Consider the following 20,961-nt stretch of genomic DNA (forward strand, 5'->3'; position numbering starts at 1 on the left):
TCTCCAGGCCTTGCTTTCCTCTGCTTTTAAATGGACATCATCACAGTACCTACCCCATTATGTTCTTGTGAGGGTACAAGTACATGATACATAAAAAGCTTGGCAGAGTACCTAGCACAAGGAGATAAACAGGAATGGTAGCTATTAGTATTAGTTCAATTCTCCATCCATTAGGAATGAATCTGGCTTCAACTAATAGAATAGTCAAGCAATGTTGACTTACAAACAAATGGGAGTTCCTTTCTCTTACAGTAAGTGTGAAGGCAGGTAGTCTTGGGCTGGCTAGCAACTGGATGATACTATTAAAGACTGTTTACCTTCTTTCATTCCATCCTAGTCTCCACTGCATGTTGATTTGCTGCCTCATGGTTGCAAAGTGGCAGCTGCAGTTCCATCCACCATGTTTGGGGGGTATTTCCCCTTTAGTAAGGAAGGCAAAAGCTTTCCCAAAACCTAACTACCAACCGCAGCAGACATCGGTTTTTTTCTCAATGTCCTGAACTGTGTCTTCTGATTCTTGGTAACTGCAAGGACACTTGGAAAGTAAGTGTTTAACTTTTCAGACTTAATTGTACAAGTGGCAGTGAAGAAGATAGATGAGAATAGGAGTAGATTAGGCCAACTGTATTTGCCACAGTTCTTAATGCCTCTTATAATGTCATTAAAATTTTTTTGTTTAACTAGTCCTTAGGTGTAGAGAGCTTAGTTAACCCTAGTCATGTGTTCATGGCACATGAACAGCAAAGTCTCTTTTCTGGACTAAGTCCATTTAATTTTCACAAAATGTGTACTATTTCATGTGCATCTATTTTTTTCTTAACTTTTTTATTGAAATACATATACACTAGAGTGCACAGATGTTTCTAGATGGCTCAATAGATTTTTGCTATTTATCTTCATTAAAGCCCCACTCAGATTAACATAGAATATTCCCACATTCCCAGAAACTTTTCTCTGTTTTCCCTACTCTGTTAATACTCCCTCCCGAAGGTAACCATTATTCTGATCTGTATCCTTATAGATCTGTTTTACATGTTCTTTGACTTCACTTAACTGGAGTTGTACATTTGTATGTAGCCTGTAGAATCTCATGGACAGAGGAGCCTGGCAGGCTACAGTCCATAGTCTTTTTGGGCGTGATGGTTCATTCATCTGTGAGACTCATGTGTTACTGTAGGTCGTGGTAGTTCATTTGTTCCCTGCTCTCTCTGTATGCTTTGTCTCCCTGCACGGACTTGGAGTAAGTGGTATTATGAGAACAAGGGTAGCACAGACATGGAAGTCACCCCTTTTCCACTCGTGGAGTATCTTTTCCTCATAAATCCACCCACTTTGATTTCTCACAAAGCTCGCCTGGGCACGGCTCTCTCCAGCACCATGTCTGCTTTAAAAGGAATCTCTTGGGGACTTGTACGTTTGCCTTGGATGCTCTCAGCATAAAAGCATTTTCTTGGAACACTTGGAGAGGGTGGAAGAGGAGAGTAAGAGAGCAGTGCTTCCTGAAAGGACTGTTTTTAGTCAAAGGAAAAAAGTGCCAACTAAAGTCATCATTTGAAACTTAAGCCTGGAAGCCAGCCTTTGGAGCAGAGATTTAGGTTGGTCTTCCAGTGTTCTCCCCTACTAACAGTCTCCATTCAGGGCTCAAGGGCAAAAGAAACAACTCTGTCTGTCTCGGGGCTGGAAAAGCTGATTTGAATTCAGGCTGACTCTGAGAAGTCTTCCTTCCCCCCAAGGCTCTGACTGGTGGGCTTTCCTAGCAAAGCCAGCATGGCTATCTTTACAAAATAAACATTCAACTCCAGGACAAACTTGAGAGCAGGAATAAAGCTAATGCTTTTCAGCGGAGTCTTTTTTTTTTTTTTTTTTTTCAGCGGAGTCTTAAATGAAGATGAAAGGGACTAAATAGTTATTCCTGCAAGTATGGTCATGTCTAGGAATCAAGTAGAAAAATTCAAACTATGCACATTAGCTCTAGTGACTGGTCATCATCGTTTCTCTTTAGGCATCTGCTGGTTCTGAGCCTTGTGTCTGCTGGGATAATGAATTAGAATATTCAGCAGAGACTTAATCATGGGTTCTTTGCTTGGCAGCTAGAGCACACTTCGAAGGGACTAGTTTGGCAAGTTGGGTCATCTTCAGGCACTGCGGTTCAGGTCCAACACCCCTCCGTGTTTGTGTCGGTGGGCACAGAGGATTAAGGGGATGAACCCTTGGAATCTACTGCCTCTAACGTCTGATGACCAACCTTGAATTCAGCAAGATTTACTGCTAATGACTTTAGAAAGTTTTATTAAGTTATTGAGTGATTTCTGTATCCCTTGCCCTCACGAAGGGCTTTTCATACATTATTTCAATTATTCCCCACATAGGACCTTGTTGTTTATCCATTCTATAGATAATAGTTTGCACCTACTGATCCCAAACTGGGGAGATAGGTAAAGTTGTTCCTGTTTTTGCAAATCAATAAATTGAGGATTAGAGAATTTAAGTTACCTGCTAGTAAGTAACAGGTAGTAAGTAGTAGGTTTGAGAGTCAACACTAAGTCTTTCAGATTCCAAAGACAGTACACTTTGTAAGATCAACTAGCTTTTAAAAATAACCCCTCTGTATATATACAGTGAAATACTACTCAGCCATAAAAGATGAAATAATAATGCCATTTGCAGCAACATGGATGCAACTAGAGATTATTATACTAAGTGAGGTAAGTCAGAAAGAAAGACAAATACCATATAATATAACTTACATGCAGAATCTCAAGTGTGACACAAGTGAACTTATCTACGAAACAGAAAGAGACTCACAGATACAGAGAACAGACTTGTGGTTGCCAAGGAGAGTAGGGAGGGAGGAACTGGGAGTTTGGGATCAGTAAGTGCAAACTGTTATCTATAGAATGGATAAACAACAAGGTCCTATTGTGTAGCATAGGGAACTATATTCAATATCCTGTAATAAACCATAGTGGAAAAGAATATGAAAAAAATGTATATATGTGTATAACTGGATCACTTTGCTGTATAGCAGACATTAACACACATTGTAAGTCAACTCTATGTCGACAAAATAAATTTTAAAACAACAAAAAATAAATATATAACTAAAAGTAAAAATAACCTCTTGCCTTTCTGACAAGCCAGCCCTCTTGTCAACCCTTGCCTTCCCCTCACCCCAGCACATGCTCTTCAGAGTTTGTCTGATAAGAGACTGGTTGGTGAAGAGCTAAAAGCTGTAAATGCTTTGTCACTTACTTTGAATTTAGTTGTTGAATTGTCACTGTAACACAATTATATTTTATTAAGGAAATTCTTTAGAATATTTAAAACCATAGAGCTTAATGGAAAACACTCTGATGGATAAGAAGAAGACTGGTTTCAATCCTTAATGTCCCCATGAATCAAAACAAGCTGTGAGACCTTGGATACGGACTTAATTGCTGTGTGCCCATTTCCGTCCTTTGTGAAATGAGGAGGTTAAAGTATGTGATTACTAATGTCTCTCTCTGTTCAAAAAACCTGGGCCTCTAGGCCTCTTCTTGTTTTGTTCTTGTGATTCTAAAATGGCTTCAGAGTACAAATATTTCTGAAAGGAGCCTTAATTACTAAATGCAAATCAAGAGAAGTGGATAACATTGGGGCTTTCAGAATTTTTTGGAATATATAAGTTCTTTACTCTTCCAAGCAAGGCTACATTTTCCACTGCATTTCTCAGTCCAACATTCCCACCAAAAGAAAAGTGTATAGTTTCTTAAATGATTCATATTGGAACTTAGATTCCTTGAGGGTCTGGCAAGCTTTAATCTTGGATAAGGTGATGTAAAATATTGCCAATAGCCAACCTCAGGTTGCCAACCCAAAATATAAGTCCCTCCTTGTTCAGTATATGAATTTATAACATAAACCATTTAAAATTCTACCTGGCACTATTGAATAGAATTGACACTGTTGGGCAACTCTGTAAAGAAGAAATAAGGCAATATTGTGGTCCAAGTAGTTAAGAATATGCTACACTTAAAGAAAATTTTACTGCATCATTTCAGACCCAATAAAGAAAAAACTGGCCATGTGAGTGACTCAGGATCATCTGTCATCAGACATGGGCTTAATCCGGAGAAGGTCTTCATGCAGGTTCATTACTTAAAGGTAAGCGTCTCTGAGTGACAGAAGCTAGTTATTATGGTGCAGGACTTTTTAGATTTTACATGTGAACAGTGAAGGTTAGTAACATGGTTGGGGCAAAACAAATATAACGTCAACTTTGTAAATGACATTTGATTGAGCAGATTCTGATCGTCCACCAGTTAAAGCATTTCACACCCAGCATGAAGCATGAATCAAAGGAAGGTGAACTGTTCCCTTCCCTGGATCTCCCTTCTTCCTGCTTCACGTCAGCCTTGAAGAGCAGAATCTTAAAATTGCTCTCAGGTTCCCACTAGAAGACCGGAGTGATTTTTTTTTTTTTTTTTAGTATTTTAATTTGTAAAATCCTTTTCTGATAGCTAAAGGAGAGAGGAGCTGGGCCCCTTTTCCCTATTGGTCCGTAGTTGACATCCAGGTCTCATGTAAGATGAAGGTAAATGAGACAGTGACAGATGAGTTGAAACAGAGTAGTTGATCCTTAAGTTCCAAACCCAGCCCTACTAGTAACGATGCAAAGGGCTGCCTGGGACAGGTCAGTCCAAACTTTCTAGGTGAACATAACGTGCTGGTGGGTAGGTTAGAGTTGATTTTGTAAGTATTTTTCTGATGAACCATGATGGGCATCTTTATTCCCCCTTCCTTTCTTCTAGGGCTATTTCCTTCTCCGGTTCCTTGCCAAAAGACTTGGAGAGGACACCTATTTTTCATTTTTAAGGAAGTTTGTGCACACTTTTCATGGGCAGCTGATTCTTTCTCAGGTAATTAGTGAGTCCTCTTGAGTCCATGATATACAGCTGGAGAGGGTGTGGCATGTGGTAACTAGATTGTGTATTAAAAAGTAGGGAAAAGATTTACGTTTCAGTGCAATAGGAAAAATAGGAAGTTAATGAAGTGAACACAGAAGTGTTTCTGGGAGGGTCATCAGCTGGTCTTTTAGGACATACTGTAACCCAGAACTGTCCTATGTGCACAGTGCTGTGGGTAGTTGCACCTGAAGTGAACTTGAAAACCAAAAACAAAGCGATTCCCACTGTCTCCTCCACCTGGAATGAGTTTTGCAAGGTTGGCACCTTCTCGTCCTCTGTCTTAGCTTCAACACCACCATCCCAGAGTCCCTCTTGCTGAACAGAAATGTGTCCACCCTGTTCTTCTCTACCCTCTGCCCTTTTTCACTGTCTGCATTGCCATCACCATTCCTCATAATTATGTTTTCCTTTCCGGATTCATTTCTTTTCTCTCCCTTCCATTCGTGTGTAAGCTCGACAAGGCCAGACCGTGCTCTTCATTCACTGGTCCTTAGTATATGATTCACACACAGTATGTGCACCATATGTATTTGTTAAATAGATTAAAAACAAGATACACTGAAATATTTAGACAGCCTGGCCTATCAGAGAGAGACTCTGTCAGTTTAGCCAGGTGTCAGGCCGAGCTGCACATAGCGAGAAAGTTAACGAAGAGGCAGAGGCGCTGAAAACAGCACTCGTGGCTGATGGAGAATCAAGGATGCAGTCTCAGCACAGATTAGACGGGGGTGTGTGTGTGTGTGTGTGTGTGTGTGTGTGACGTTGTGCTCATATACAGTTTTGATGTCAAATTGTGCACAATGTTAGATGCAAACGATGTGCATGTATAAGCCAAACACACATGCAAGGAATAGCTTGAGTGTAACACGACTAGATAGCTGTTCCGTGTCTCCACACTGTTTTCTTTGGTTGAGATAATGGGGGCATATTTCTAAAGACGTGTTAGGAAAGGGAGCTTGAAAACTGGCTCAGGAGTCTTATATGGTTGGGGGACTGACCAACCCAAACCTCTTCTCACCAAGATACTACAGAGTTGAAGGAGTGCGTTAGGTTTACCACGACCATTCTCATAACAGCTTTCCATGAACAGTTGGTGCTCCCTCTATCAAACTTTCCATTTTACCTTTGTTTAACTCTTTTGAATTATAGCTTTATTGTTTTTTCATAACAGTGTTATTGAGATACAATTCACATACCATAAAATTCACCCTTTTAAAGTGTACCAGTCAGTGGTTTTTAGCATATTCATAACATTGTGCAACCATCACTGCTATCTAATTCCAGAACATTTTTATCACCCCAAAAGAAATCCCACACCTATTAGCAGTCACTGCCCAATTTCCACCTCCCCCCAAGTTGTACACAACCACTCACCCACTTTCTGTCTCTACGGATTTGCCTGCTCTGGACATTCCGTATAAATGGAGTTATATGATATGTGGCCTTGTGTGACTGGCTTCTTTCATTTAACATATTTTCAAGGTTCATGTTGTAGCATGTATCAGTACTTCATTTCTCTTTTTTAATTTTACTTTCTAACTTCTTAAACTGTGATGAAATATACATAAGACAATTATCATTTAAACCATTTTTAAGTGTATAGTTAATGCATTAAGTACAGTTCACATTGTTGTCAACTATCACCATCATGTATCTCCAGAACATTTTAATCTTCCCCAGATGAAACTTGTATCCCTTAAACAATAACTCCACATTCTTCCCTCCCCCCAGCCCCTAGCAACCACCATTCTATTTTCTGTCTCTGAGTTTGACTATTATAGACACATCATGCAAATGGAATAATATAATATTTGTCCTTTTATATCTGGATTATTTGAGTTAACAAAATGCCTTCCGGTTTCATCCCTGTTGTATAGCATGTTTCAGAATTTTCTTCCTCTTTGTTTTTATTTATTTAGATCGTATCACATAGCTTGTGGGATCTTAGCTCTCCAACCACAGACTGAACTTGAGCCCTTGGCAGTGAAAGCACAGAGTCCTCACCATTGGATCGCCAGGGAATTAATTCCCTTAATTCCTTTTTAAGAATCCATATTTCCGTAGTATACATATATTACATTTGGTTTATCCTCTCATCCAATAATTACCCCTCTTGGCTCTTGTGAATAATGTTGCTATGAACATTAGTGTACAAATATATGTTTGAGTCCCTGCTTTCAATTCTTTTGAATATATACCTAGAAGTGGAATTGCTACATTATATACTGATTTAATTTTTTTAGTAACTGCCATACTGTTTTTCCACAAGGGCTACATTATTTTGCATTTTCACCAGCAATGCACAAGGGTTCTAATTTCTCCACATCCTTACCGACACTTGTCATTTTATTTTTTGATAATAGCCATCATAGTGGATGTGAATTACACTGTGGTTTTAATTTGCATTTTTATCGTACTATGTTGAGGATTTTTTCATGGACTTATGGGACATTTGTATATCTTTTTTGGAGAAATGTCTGCATATATGCTAAGTTGCTTCAGTCGTATCCGACTCTTTGTAACCCTATGCACTGTAGCCCAGCAGGCTCTTCTATCTGTGGGATTCTCCAGGCAAGAATAATGCAGTGGATTGCGATGCCCTCCTCCAGGGGATCTTCCCCACCCGGGGACTGAACTTGTGGCTCTTACATCTCCTGCATTTGCAGGCAGGTTTTTTACCCACTAGTACCACCTGGGAAGCCCTAGGATGTCTATTGAGATCCTTTCCTGATTTTTCATTTGGGTTGTCTTTTATTATTGAGTTATGAGTATATATTCTAGATTCAAGTTCCTTATCAGATATATGACTTAAAAATATTTTCTTGCCTAATTAAAAATTTACTCCTATGTTTGTTCTAAGAGCTTAGTCATTCTATTTCTTATAGTTAGGTCTCCTACCCATTTTGAGTTAATTTTTGTATATGGTGTAAGGTGGATGGCTCAGCTTCATTGTTTTTTGTGTGAATATCCAGCTGTCTCCCTTCCATTTTTGTTAAAAAGACTAGTCCTTCCCTCCATTGAATTGTCATGGCATCCTTGTTGAAAATCAGTAAACATAAGAGTTTATTTCTGGTCTCTCAATTCTAAATTCTGTTGATCTCTATTTCTGTCCTTCTGCCGGTCCCACAGTAAGTTTGGAAATTATTGCTCTTTCAACTGACACATACTCATTATAAAAAATTTAATAAGCAACACAGAAAAGTACAATGAATGTAGATATCATTCAAAATCTCACCGTACATAAATACTTAAAATTAAGAGTAGGTGAACATCATTCTAGAAGTTGCATTTCTTTTCTCCATTTCTATCTTTCTATATATGTTGTGTGTGCGTCTGTGTGTCTGTGTGTGTTCAGTTGCTCAGTAGTACCCGATTCTTTGCAACCCCGTGGACTAAGCCCACCAGGCTCCCCTGTCCATGGGGTTTTCCCAGGCAAGAATACTGGAGTGGGCTGCCATTTCCTACATGCCTGATCGTACACACATTGGTAGATAGATGTATTTAGAAATAGTTTTATAAAAATAAACTATGTGCTTTTAATGAAAATATGTTTTAAATTTTATTTTACTTGAATTTAACACATGAAAAAGAAACTAAATTGAATATAAAAGTTTTTCTTGAGCTTAAGATAAATATGAGAGATCATTTCCTAAGAGATTCTTCTACAGTTAAGAAACACAATTACAAAAAATCTTTAAGAGGTTGAAATTGTTAGTTTTTTTCTCTTTAGATATATATCTTAATTTTAGAAAGTATCAATTTATTCTCATATATTAACATTAATATAAAAGATGAGGAAACCAGTAGTTATGTTTCAACTACTTTTTCCCTGGTTCTGGATTTTCCTTAATTAATATTTTTACATAGTTCATGTTTATATCATTTATAGTATGTGATGTTACTGTAATTTTCACAGTTGTATAGTCCTAGTTCTGTATTTAAAGGATTTCATTATTCACTAACAGTCATTTTACCCTGCTTCTATATTTATGAATCCTTTCTTTTGATTCAACACTTTGTTGGCTAAATTTTGTTGTTAAATTGAAGTTCAAGTTGCTTGAGAATGTTTGCCTGTTGCCTTTATATTTGAATTACAAACTGGCTGGGTATAATATTCTTGGGTCATATTTTCATCTAGTCAGAACATTGTGGCTATTGCTCAACTGCCTTCTGGCAGTAAATACTGCTGTTGAAACTTTTAAAATCAGTCTGTCTTATCCTCTTTATGCCACTCAGATGACAGAAGAATTCTTTACCTTTGATGTTTATTAATTTAATCCACAGTGACTTGGTGTTCATGAGTCTGCATCAGATTTGTTTTGCTTTTTTCCTGGAAAACACTGCATCTTTAGACTCAACATCTATCCTTCCTTGTTTCAGTAAATTATCTTAATTGTATCTTTGAACACATTCATTTTTTTTCCCTTACAGTATTCTGAATTTCAAGGTTACTGGTTATCTTTGTCATATCATCATTGTCCTCCATACATGTTATTTTCTAGTTATTTGCTTTTGTCTTTTTGTTTTTCACAGAATATGTTTATCTCAAGCAGTATTATTTTTACTATTAATGTTATTATTATACAGTATTATTATTTTTCTTTAATGGCTATTCTTTTTCTTGATGTTTCCATTTTATTAATGCTCCTATGGTAGTATTATTTTGGTCCCTAATTTATTCCCTTTGCTTTGAAATCTCTTCCTCTCGTTTTATCGTTTTGTCATCTTGTCTTTGAGTTTTCATTTTATTGAATTTATGTTCTTATTCAGTCCAGTCACTCAGTCATGTCCAACTCTTTGCGACCCCATGGACTGCAGCACACTAGGCTTCCCTGTCCATCACCAACTCCCAGAGTTTACCCAAACTCATGTCCATTGAATCAGTGATGCCATCCAACCATCTCATCCTCTGTCATCCTCTTCTCCTCCTGCCTTCAATCTTTCCCAGCATCAGGGTCTTTCACCTAACATTCCAGGTTCCTATGCAATATTGCTCATTGTAGCATTGGACCTTGCTTCCATCACCAGTCACATCCACAACTGGGTGTTGTTTTTGCTTTGGCTCCATCTCTTCATTCTTTCTGTAGTTATTTCTCCACTGATCTTCAGTAGCATATTAGGCACCTACCGACCTGGGGAGTTCATCTTTCAGCGTCCTATCTTTTTGCCTTTTCATACTGTTCATGGGGTTCTCAAGGCAAGAATACGGAAGTGGTTTGCATTCCCTTCTCCAGTGGACCACGTTTTGTCAGACCTCTCCACCATGACCCATCTGTCTTGGGTGGCCCTACACTCCTGGCTTATAGTTTCGTTGAGTTAGACAAGGCTGTGGTCCATATGGTTAGATTGGTTAGTTTTCTGTGATTGTGGTTTCTGTCTGTCTGTCCTTTGATGCCCTCTCTCAGCACCTGCTGTCTTACTGGGGTTTCTCTGACCTTGGACCTGGGGTATCTCCTCACGGCTGGTCCACCGAAACGCAGCTCCCGCTCCTGACCTTGAATGTGGGGTAGCTCCTCTTGGCCACTCTAGTGCCGTGCCACATTATTATTATTTTCTTTTAATTTATATTTTAGTGTAAAGCATTTGTGGAGAATTTTCTTCTGCGCCTTGGATTATGTTTTCTTCACGACTGGATTTTTTGTCTTTTACATTATGCTTCTTATTTCTAGCTCTCTCTTTATGTGGGTTTTTGCTGTATTGGTTTGCATAGTTGCCATACTTTTTTCTTGCTCATTCTCAGCATGAATTGCACTGTCCTGATCCTGTATTTATTCTCATATGTATTAGAACATTATCTTCGATTTCTTTTGCAATTTGTCTAGACATGTTTTTCTTCCCCTCTGAGCTCTAGTCTGAAGCTTGGATATTATGCATGGAGAGGTGGAGGAGAAGAGCTCCACTGGAGCTGTGTATAGCATTTGTTGTAAGAATTTGGCTCCACCAACTCTTGAAATTTTGTTAAAGTTTCCCCAGCCAAGATTCTCATCACCTAATTCGGGTGCTGCTTTTTTTCATTGCAGGTACTCTCCCAATTAATATCGTTCTTCCAATTCAGCTTGGAGCCCTAGAACCTATACAGTTCATAAGAGTATCATCCTCAGTTGTTTATTTCTCAGGTTTTGCTCATCTCAATTGAGCAAACATTTTCAGTCCCTCCCCAGACAAAAAGAGAGGAAAAATAAAGATATCCCTTTTTTTTTTTTTTTCCAAGCATGTGGGTATTTGTGAGAACTTGTGGGGTTTGGGCACTTCACCAGTACCACTACAGTTAAGCATGATGGAGGGGGCGGTGCAGAGGGAGGATTGGAAGCTGTCTTGGAATGTTATGTTTCTTTCTTTAGTTTTTTCTTTGAAGTTTATGTCACAGGCTGTATTCTTCCCTTGTTTGGTTGCTGCTAGTGACATTTTTGCTAACTTTTTGAAAATGGATTGTGTTTTGTTTATACTGCTAGTTAGTTTTTGATGAGGAAGGCCATGATTCAGTTTCTATACAAAGAAGATCTTCAAATTCTTCTTTTTCCAATTGACTTTTGAATCCTTTCATTTCTGAACACCTCATCTACCCAGTATTTCAGAATTATCATCTTTCCACCTCTCAACTAAAATTGCTCTCTTGAGCAATGACTGCTTCCTGACGGTTTCATTTCTTTTCAGCATTTATTCTGCCAGCACTGTCCTTATTTCAATATTTTGATTATTTGTATTGTCCCTCCTACTGTCCCCTCCCTATGACCATAGTAATTATTCATAAAACCTCTGACAGAAATTCCTACTTCTGTGTAAATATCAAGCCAGAGTCCGTTTGTCCAGGAGAAGCTACATGCATCTGCTTTTTGTTGAAAACTTTCACTAGTACTATAAAATAATTACCAAATTAACCATGTGCCAAAATTGGTGTCATTTTTAAAAATTTTTTAATGCTTAATTTAGTGTTTTTAGGTGATAATCAAAATAAGCTATCTAGGGCTGACCTGATTAGTATATAGATTATTAGGAGAATAAGAAATTTAAAAAACAAACTTCCCAAGGACTACATTTTTTGACTAGAGTATTGGCTTGCAACAGTTGTCAAGGATCTAGATAAAATTTCACCCCAACTCACTGTGTAAATGGCAGGAATGTTGATATTTTTGTGTCTTTGGCTTTAATATTTTCAGGCATACTCTAGTGGTAAGAAACTAGGGCCCTAGTATTTGTTGCTAACTGACTTTGTCAGTGATCCTAGATCAAGTCAGTGCCTTACGTCCTGTTCATGATCCTAGAATCAGTCTTGAAGGAAAACCCTCCTTGTCCAATTGATATTTGTAAGTTGCTTTTTATCAAAATGCCAACATGCTGAAGTAAAGAGTGAAGACAGATGAAAGAACTGAAAAGAAGTGGTAAGGGAAGGAATACTCAAAAGAGACATCTTTTTTTTTTTAAACATTCTGTTGTGGAAAATGGGGAAAGGCTTCTATGATGAGTCCACTCCAGGTGTGTATGCCAATTTCTGAATGGAGCCAGGAAAACGAGCATTTTGTAGTTAAGATCATGTGTCAGTTCAGTTGCTCAGTCAGGTCCGACTCTTTGCAACCACATGAGCTGCAGCACGCCAGGCTTCTCTGTCCATCACCAACTCCCGGAGCTTACTCAAACTCATGTCCATGAGATTATGTGCATGAATGGAATAAGAAAGACCAGTTGAGTTGATTCCACTGGTGGTACAGAGATTACCCTGGTGAGACCAAGTGTCTTCTTGGGTTGGATGGAGCACAGGATGGGAGAATGTCTAGCACTGCAGACAAACATTCCCATAATCTGTGGAGATACAGGCTTCGTGTCTTAGGGATGCTTGAGGTATTGAGTTTTTGCAATCCAGTGTGATCCAGACATTACTTTGCCAACAAAGGTCCATCCAGTCAAGGCTATGGTTTTTCCAGTGGTCATGTATGGATGTGAGAGTTGGACTGTAAAGAAAGCTGAGCGCCGAAGAATTGATGCTTTTGAACTGTGGTATTGGAGAAGACTCTTGAGAGTCCCTTGGACTGCAAGGAGATCCAACCAGTCCATCCTAAAGGAAATCAGTCCTGAATATTCATTAGAAGGACTGATGTTGAAGCTGAAACTCCAATATTTTGGTCACCTGATGCGAAGAGCTGACTCATTGGAAAAGACCCTGATACTGGGAAAGATTGAGGGCAGGAGGAGAAGGGGATGACAGAGGATGAGATGGTTGGATGGCATCACTGACTCAATGGACACGGGTTTGGGTGGACTCCAGGAGTTGGTGATGGACAGGGAAGCCTGGCATGCTGCAGTCCATGGGGTCGCAAAGAGTCAGACATGACTGAGTGACTGAACTGAACTGTGATCCCTTAGACCTGTCTTCCTCAGGACTGATTGGCAGCCTTCAGCTAGCTATGTGGCCTGCAGTTCTCAGCTCTGAGCAGGAAGAGGCAGATGACCACCTGCTAAGAAGTGGGACAGTTACCTTTTAAAAAAAATAAAGCAAGGCTTCTTGGGGACCTCCTACACTTTTATTGTATTCACAGAAAATCTGAAACATTGTGTTCTGTAATTTCGTAAAGAAAGATCTAATTGTAATTGGAAAATGCAAAAGGGCAGAATTAAGGTTAACTCTGGATTTCCTGCTTCTCATGCAATTAAATTCTCCCCCTTGCCATTGAGTTAATGTAATTTCCCCCCCACTTAATTGAGCATAAATTACTGGACAAATATGGGATAAGTTGATATGGACTATAAGGAGATAATGCAGTAAAATTAGTAAGAAATTATAATTACAGTACTTGCATTTTAAAGAAGCAAGAATTCTGTCATTAAGCCAATGAAATATCTGCAAAGTAATCTAATAATATATCAGATTATGAAAAATTAATTTCTGATTCAACTTTTTTACAAAATAGTTATTAATATAATAAAATCATGACTTTAAGAACCTCAATCAAAAATACTTCTTTGCTTTCTAAATATTGCTTTTGTTTCCTTTGATTTTTTTTTTTCTCAATATACCCACTGCAGTATATACTATACTGCATTGTATTTGGGATTGTCGCCTTCCGTTTTTACTGGTAAATTTTTTTTCACTGAAGTATAGTTTGTGTACAACATTGTGTAAGTTTCTGGTGTACCACAGAGTGTTTCATACATTCTTTTTCAGACTGCCTTCCATTATCATTTACTACAAGATATTGAATATAGTTCCCTGCACTGTATAGTAGGACCTTGTTGTTTATTTTATATGTAGTGTTGTATAGTATAATAGTGTGTATCTGCTAATCCTAAACTCCTAATTTATTCCTCCCTGCTTCCCCTTTGGTAACCATAAATTTGTTTTCTATGTCTGTGAGTCTCTTTCAGTTTTGTAAATAAGTCCATTTGTATCATTTTTTTAAGATTCCGTATATAAGTGATATCATATGATATTTGTCTTTGTCTGACTTACTTCACTTAGTATGACAATCTCTAGGTTCATTCAATGTTGCTGAAAATGGCATTCTTTCATTCTTTGTTTCTGGCTGAGTAATATTCTATTGTGCGCATATGTGTGTGTGTGTGTGTCTGTGTATCTATCATATCTTCTTCATCCATTCATCTGTTGATGCTCACTTAGGTTGCGTCCATATCTTGGTTACTGTAAGTAGTGCTACTATGAACATTAGGGTACTTAGACTGCTGCATGTTAATATTAGGTTTGTTGTATCTGTGTCATGTATTTTGGGTGAAGCAGCAATAGGCACGTAGAGTCTTAGAAGGAGGACAGAGGTTGCAAGAAAGAAATCTTTCACCAATGCTCTCAATAGGGAAATTCTGTCTCTGGAAGAAATGGACCTAACCACCCATAAACACATAGGAAGGGACAGCTGACTCCACCAGTGTAGTGATGGCTATGCTTAATGCCATGATAGAAAAAGAACACCTTGTCATACAAATTGTTTGCAGATTTCTAGTCCCGTGTCATTCCATCTGTTTGTAATACAATGGTGTGCACTGCCGCTTGCGTCTCACACTCTGAGTTACATGGATCTCATCCGAGCCCTGTGCTGACCCTGGGTCTGCAGGCTAGGTTGTGGTAGGGGCGTCCATCTGAAGGGATGCTCATTTATTAATGGCAGTGTCATATTTTGTCATCTGGGCTTACACATGTGCCCTCTTTAAGGACCAGTTTAAAAGGTGATTTCCAATTTATTAAAAGAAAACCTTTAAGTTCAGGTCTTACTTATCACTCAATATTAAGTCCCTAGAAAGTTAAATATTGTTCTTGTTTGTTTCATGTTCTGTATTTACCCAAAATGTATCTTATCAAACCTTCAGGTGAGGTAGGGTTGACACTAGGCTTACCCATATAGCAAATAAAAATGTACAACCCCCATGTAAATTAAAATTTCAGATTAAGAACAAAGAACTTTTTCATGTAAGTATGCCCTCAATTTACCTGGGTATCCTATGTTTTATCTCACAGACCTAGTTTAGACCAAATCAAGATTCCAGAATAAGATGGACTGAAAAGATTGGTCACAATACACAAGATGCAGATCAAATATAAATGTGATTTTGAATATTCATGTGAATATTATTTAGGTTTTCTGATATTATGGGTATGTTTTAAAATAATCCTTACCTTTTGGAGGTATTTACTGAAACATTGATTGGTGAAATTATGTTAACGTTTGGGATTTACTTCTAAATAATGCAGGAGGCAAGTAAGTGGATGGCACAGATTGGCTATGGGACACTGGGTATGTGAAGGTTAATTACACTTTGCTACTTTTGAATGTGTCTGAAATTTTCCATTTTCCATAGTAGAGGATAAAATGGGTATGTGTGTAAGTCATGCCCTTAGATTAAAGAAAAAAAAATCTATTTTTGAAACATCTTAAATCAAACAATTGAGGATTTGCGCCGTGGCACCAGAAGAGGCTGCAGATGGAGGCAGGAGCCCGCGAGCTATTTTTGGGATTGTGACATCTTTGTTCCTCCACTGGGGTATTAATTGTCTTGATTTTTGTCTTTATTTTCCATATAGCAATGCAAAATAGCCATTAGTTACTAGCCTCTCAGAGTTGTGATTATTCAGTATGTAACAGGATCTCTGGTGGCTCAGTGGTAAAGAACCTGCCTACCGGTGCAGGAGACACAGGAGGCATGGGTTCAATCCCTGGGTTGGGAAGATCCCCTCGAGGAGGAAAGGGCAACGCACTCCAGTACTCTTGCCTGGAGAATCCCATGGACAGAGGAGCCTGGTGGGCTACAGTCCGTGGGTGTGCAAAAGAGTCGGAGGTGGCGGAGAAACTGAGCACAAACAAGCAGGATCTCTAGGGAAAGCTGGTGAAGAGGAGGACATGGTTAAGTCAGAGGGACAGTGCTGTGTGCTCGGGCTAGCCTTTTGAAAATAGTTAAACATGGAATGAAATAAACTGTTGGGTTAGGTCAGAATAGCAAACATTACTTTTTTCAATTTGTTTGTGGTTTTTACAAAAATAAATCTCTATAACTGATTGGACTGAAGCCCTAGTAAATTAATAAATTGAATATATAGCCTAATATTTCAGTGTCAGCCTACCTTCCCTAGCAGGTGAGTTGTCAGCAGCTGGGAACACTCAGTCTCTGGCATGACTCCAGGCAGGGTTATTTATTGATGGACATCTTTAATGATTTGCTTTTTTCTTCTTCCAGGATTTCCTTCAAATGCTGTTGGAGAACATCCCAGAAGAAAAAAGGTGAGGACCAATTTAGGAATTAAGGGCCCAGTTTTATTTTGAATGTTAAAAATGACTCTGTCATTGTTTGGCAAATTGCAGCCTAGAAGTTTAATCTTCCTCTGTCAATAGAGGAGGGACCTAGTCCAGCCAGCAGGAGTCCTGGGATGATCAATTGGACCTAGAAATATCGGGAGTGTGGATTCTAGGAGCCAGCACAAACAGCTGGAGACACTCTATGGCCTCAGCTGCCATGAAAAAGAATGGGGGAGAGACAAGTTCTAAAAGTTAGGGTGACTTGTTTTGGAATGTCTGAAATGTTTCAGATTTGCCATCCTTTTATTTTTTTTTCATCCTTTTATTTTTAAAGTGAACATTCAAGGTTTGCTTCATGTAAAAATCACATCAGATATGTCCATTATTGCTAAGGTCAAGAACAACAGGTTACCTGTAAGAATTTTTCTTTTCTTTTATACTTGCCCTGAAATAACCTTTCAGGTCCTCTAATAGAATGGAGCAAGTTCCTTAGGAACTAATTTAGAAAAAAGAAAAAGAAAGTTAATAGACATGGTTTATTACCTCCTTAGGCTGTTACCCAGGTCTGTTTCTGAGTAATGACTATACATTCTTTTAGGAGAACTTCTCAGGGCACAAATATAGCAATTTTCATGGAGGCAACAAGGTGCATTTTTCATTTTGGAGGTCTTCTTTCTTTACATCCCCTTCCTAATAAGGTTATGGAGTTCATTTGGATGGCCCAAGCCCTCTAGCTCTGAGGGCACCTAGATTTTATCATTGTGAATATTTTTTATAATCTCACAAAGTAACTTTTGTTGTGACTGTGGATGTTAAGAGCAGCATCTCCATTGAAAGGTGCCCACTGACCACCAACCTTCGCCCTTCGAGAGGATGCCTCACCCAGTTAGCATCATGTTTTGACTAGCAGGCTTAAGTTTTTTTAAAAAATTTTCCTTAAGAGTTGAGACTTCATTGCTACAATTAATGTATTTCAGCAAGTATACTAGAATATATTTTGAAACTCAGACATTGTCTTTCCTGCTCACTAATCTCAGAATCTAATCCAGCTTTTAAAGCAGACTGTTGATTCTTTTACCTGTGCAGCACGTTGTACCAATTTTATCCAGCTCTCCGAAGGCCCCACACCTACCCGTGGAGCCTCTAATCTTTGACTCCATCGCAAGCTGATCTTCAGACACATCTGTTAGGCACGTGAGCTATGCTGAACAAGACAAAATTTTTTAGGTTAGACCAGCCAGTTAAAGCCCTAGGGCCAGCCCACATCATACTGCCTTTCTCTCATTCTCTTGCTTCGATTAATTTTAACATTCTCTATTGAGTACCTCCTTCACCAGGTTTTAGGCTGGACACTAGGAAATAAAAAATTAAGTCTACGCTTAGCCCTCAGGGAGCTCCTAGTCAGCTGCTAAAGGTGTACATGAAACAGGTCATGACTCAGGGTAGGAAGTTCTATGGTAAACTTCAGCACGGAGGTGGGGCTCAGCAGTCCTATGCTCAAGACTTCAGGCCAGAGGTACTGCTGAAGGCTTCAGGTAGGGGAGTGCCATCCGCAGGTTAGAAAGGTATCTGGGAGTGGTCAGCGTGGGAGATAGATAGGATGGAGGGAACTAGCTATCAGGAGACCAACCAGAGACAGGAACGGCAGCTCACTCAAGATCCAGAGCTGGGACCATGGGTGGATGGTGGCAGCGGGCTTTGAACAGATCTCGGGAATATCCCAGGAGTGCCACAGTTAAGTTGGTTGACTGGTTGAGCTGAAACGACGAGTCCTTGCATGATCTGACCTTTCTCTCTCTCTGCCACTCAGTTACATGCGGAGTATAGAAGTCCTGGCAATCCAGACGGCAGGTGTTTGGTCTCAGGAATCAGTATGGGGCAAAGGGAGGGAAGGCTGAGTGTTTGAAGGTGGAAGAGGGGAGATGAGAAACCATGTTTTAGACATCTTCAGTGAGTGGTTTCTGTCCAAAAGCTGATGAGACCAAGAGAAGAAGCAGCTAGGAGTGTCTATCCAGCGTGCCTTCCCCACCTGATAGTCCAACAGTATCAACAGCTGCCGGCTCTTTCTTTGCTCACCAGTTATTATGTTTGTGTGCGCACATTCACGTGTTTGTTTTAATTCAGTACTCTTCCTCCCCCTTGAAGCTAGGGAGTACTTGTTTGTAAATGTTACCTCAGCAATCTTCATTATCTACCCAAGTGCAGATGACTTGCTCTGATCAAGAAAAGAAGTAACCATGCATAAAGCGTTGAGGCATACACTGTTTGTATCCCCAGGTAGGAAGGAACTCAAAAACATAAATTACTGACCTTTAAAAACCCATACAGAATGTAAGTTGCATTTCAGAACAAGAACATTTTCCGCTTCAGACCCTGAACGTGGGAGCCCCCAAAGCCTGAGGCCATGGAGAACTGCCCTGCCCGTGTTCTCTGCACCTTCACTCTGTTCCCGAAGCACGGGCCTTTTGCTTTCCTGTAGGCGCGCAGATAGGAGGTGATCTTTAGAATCTCAAGGGGCTGAAGACAGAGCCAAGGGTGATAAAGGCCTTTCTCCTGATCAGCACTGAGTTGATAGGCACAAGCAGCAGATATGGCTAATAGTCAGCACCCTACCCTTGTCATGCCACCCCCAGAAGTCAACTGACCGAGCAATGTCGTACACACAGCATATAAATGCTCTTTTCATCCCACGCCTAGCTCTTCTTTCTGTGTACTATAACATTAAGAAGAGAAGAGCTACTGGTCACTTTCCTGACCTTAAACACAACTTATTTTTCTAACCAGCATCATGCAGGATGGCCAGCCCTTTCCCCCCATTGTGGCATTAGTTACATGTGACTACATTCAGAGCTCACAGCGTCTGGAGACCCATTCCTAAAACTCAGAGCTGCCTTTCAGGACACGGATGTACAGCATGGGGGCTCTCCGGCCAGAGGGTGAGACAGCCGGCTGTTCCGGATACCCGGGAGGCCTCAGGAATGAGGCAGAAGCACCGCTCACTAGTACAGAGACGGAGGGCATGCAGGCTGGGTCTGTGTACTTTTAGTTATCTGTATAAAATCAATTTCCATAGTGAGCAGACATGCAGAAGAGTAATTTCCTGTAAGTCCTAGGTCCCAGAGAAGTGGAAATGCTTCTGCTTGTCTGTTGTGATTATTTAAGCTCCATGATCTCAGAGGGGAAAAACTCACCATTGGCCTTGACTCTGAGTGTCTTGATTTGAAAAAGTCAGCTTTCAGCTTTACCACTGCTACATATCCAAGTCCAGAACTGAACTTCACCTGTACTATCATCTCAGTAATTATGATCAAAACAGGAAAAATTATGTACATTTTAAAAAATAAAACATAAAGCCCCTTTCATTCCTGAAAATTCAGCATTTTCAGACCATCTCCCATAATTTCCTTGGGAGGTAAACCTACTTCTGCTACTTCTATAATGTTTACATTTGTTTTTAGTGGATGGAGTTAATGCTTTGATCTTCCTCTCAGAATTTAGCATCTTATTACACATAAGAAATCTGAAAGTGGGCATCTGTGCAGTTTGATGTCTGCACTGAGACTGGGAGTTTAGAAACCTAGGTCTTTTCTCTAGCCCTTTCCTTTAGCCTGGGTGACTTTTGGAGAAGGCAATGGCAACCCACTCCAGTGTTCTTGCCTGGAAAATCCCATCGACGGAGGAGCCTGGTGGGCTGCCATCTATGGGGTCGCACAGAGTCGGACACGACTGCAGCGACTTAGCAGCAGCAGCGGGGCTGACTTTGAACAGTTTTCTTATGCTGCAGTTTCTCCATCTGTTAAAAAGCCACACGACAATTGACACCCACTTCACGAGGATATTATGAGGAATGAAGTGATAATGGTTATAAGGTGTTTTGAACCTTTCCAGAGGTAAGTGATCTGGAAACACAGGTTCTCTTCATTCACAGGAGAGTGTCTTTTGCTCCTGGATGCAGCTGAACAATGAACTCTCCTGTCCTCACACTCCTGCCCCTCCCAAGGGTCCCCCTATCTCTTCTGAACTGTAATTGGGGGCAGACAAACAGGGCAGCCACGACAGCAGCCAGGTCACCTTCAGCAGGAGAGATAGGACCAAGAAGTCAGCATTGGCAGAAGCCAGCACAGGCCTTCTCCTCTTGCAGGCTTGTCTGCACCGTAAATCATGAACAATGTATTGTGAATTCCACATAGGAAGAAAAGTGAGAGGTTTGCAGCCAGACAACAGAAAGCTGAGTCCCAGCTCTGTGAGCACTGTCTAGGAGGCCCTGAGCAAGACCCTCAGCC

At 39.8% G+C, this 20,961-nt stretch overlaps 1 protein-coding gene across 14 annotated transcripts in view; it reads left to right on the forward strand.

Moving 5' to 3' along the window:
* Positions 1–20,961, forward strand: part of LOC122431703 (aminopeptidase O (putative)) — a 392,534-nt gene that overhangs the window by 261,624 nt on the left and 109,949 nt on the right. For 13 of the 14 annotated variants that reach the window (XR_006266602.1, XM_043453080.1, XM_043453083.1 and 10 more), the window contains exons 8-10: positions 4,041–4,143; positions 4,791–4,898; positions 16,620–16,663. Coding sequence is in view for 13 of the 14 variants with exons in the window: in XM_043453080.1 (XP_043309015.1) it covers positions 4,041–4,143; positions 4,791–4,898; positions 16,620–16,663 (255 nt within the window). In the remaining variant the exon portion in view is untranslated. The remainder of the gene's footprint in view (positions 1–4,040; positions 4,144–4,790; positions 4,899–16,619; positions 16,664–20,961) is intronic. The other variant, XM_043453075.1, reaches the window with a different exon arrangement.

Source organism: Cervus canadensis, chromosome 30 (genome assembly GCF_019320065.1).
Source record: "Cervus canadensis isolate Bull #8, Minnesota chromosome 30, ASM1932006v1, whole genome shotgun sequence".
NCBI lineage: Eukaryota > Metazoa > Chordata > Mammalia > Artiodactyla > Cervidae > Cervus > Cervus canadensis.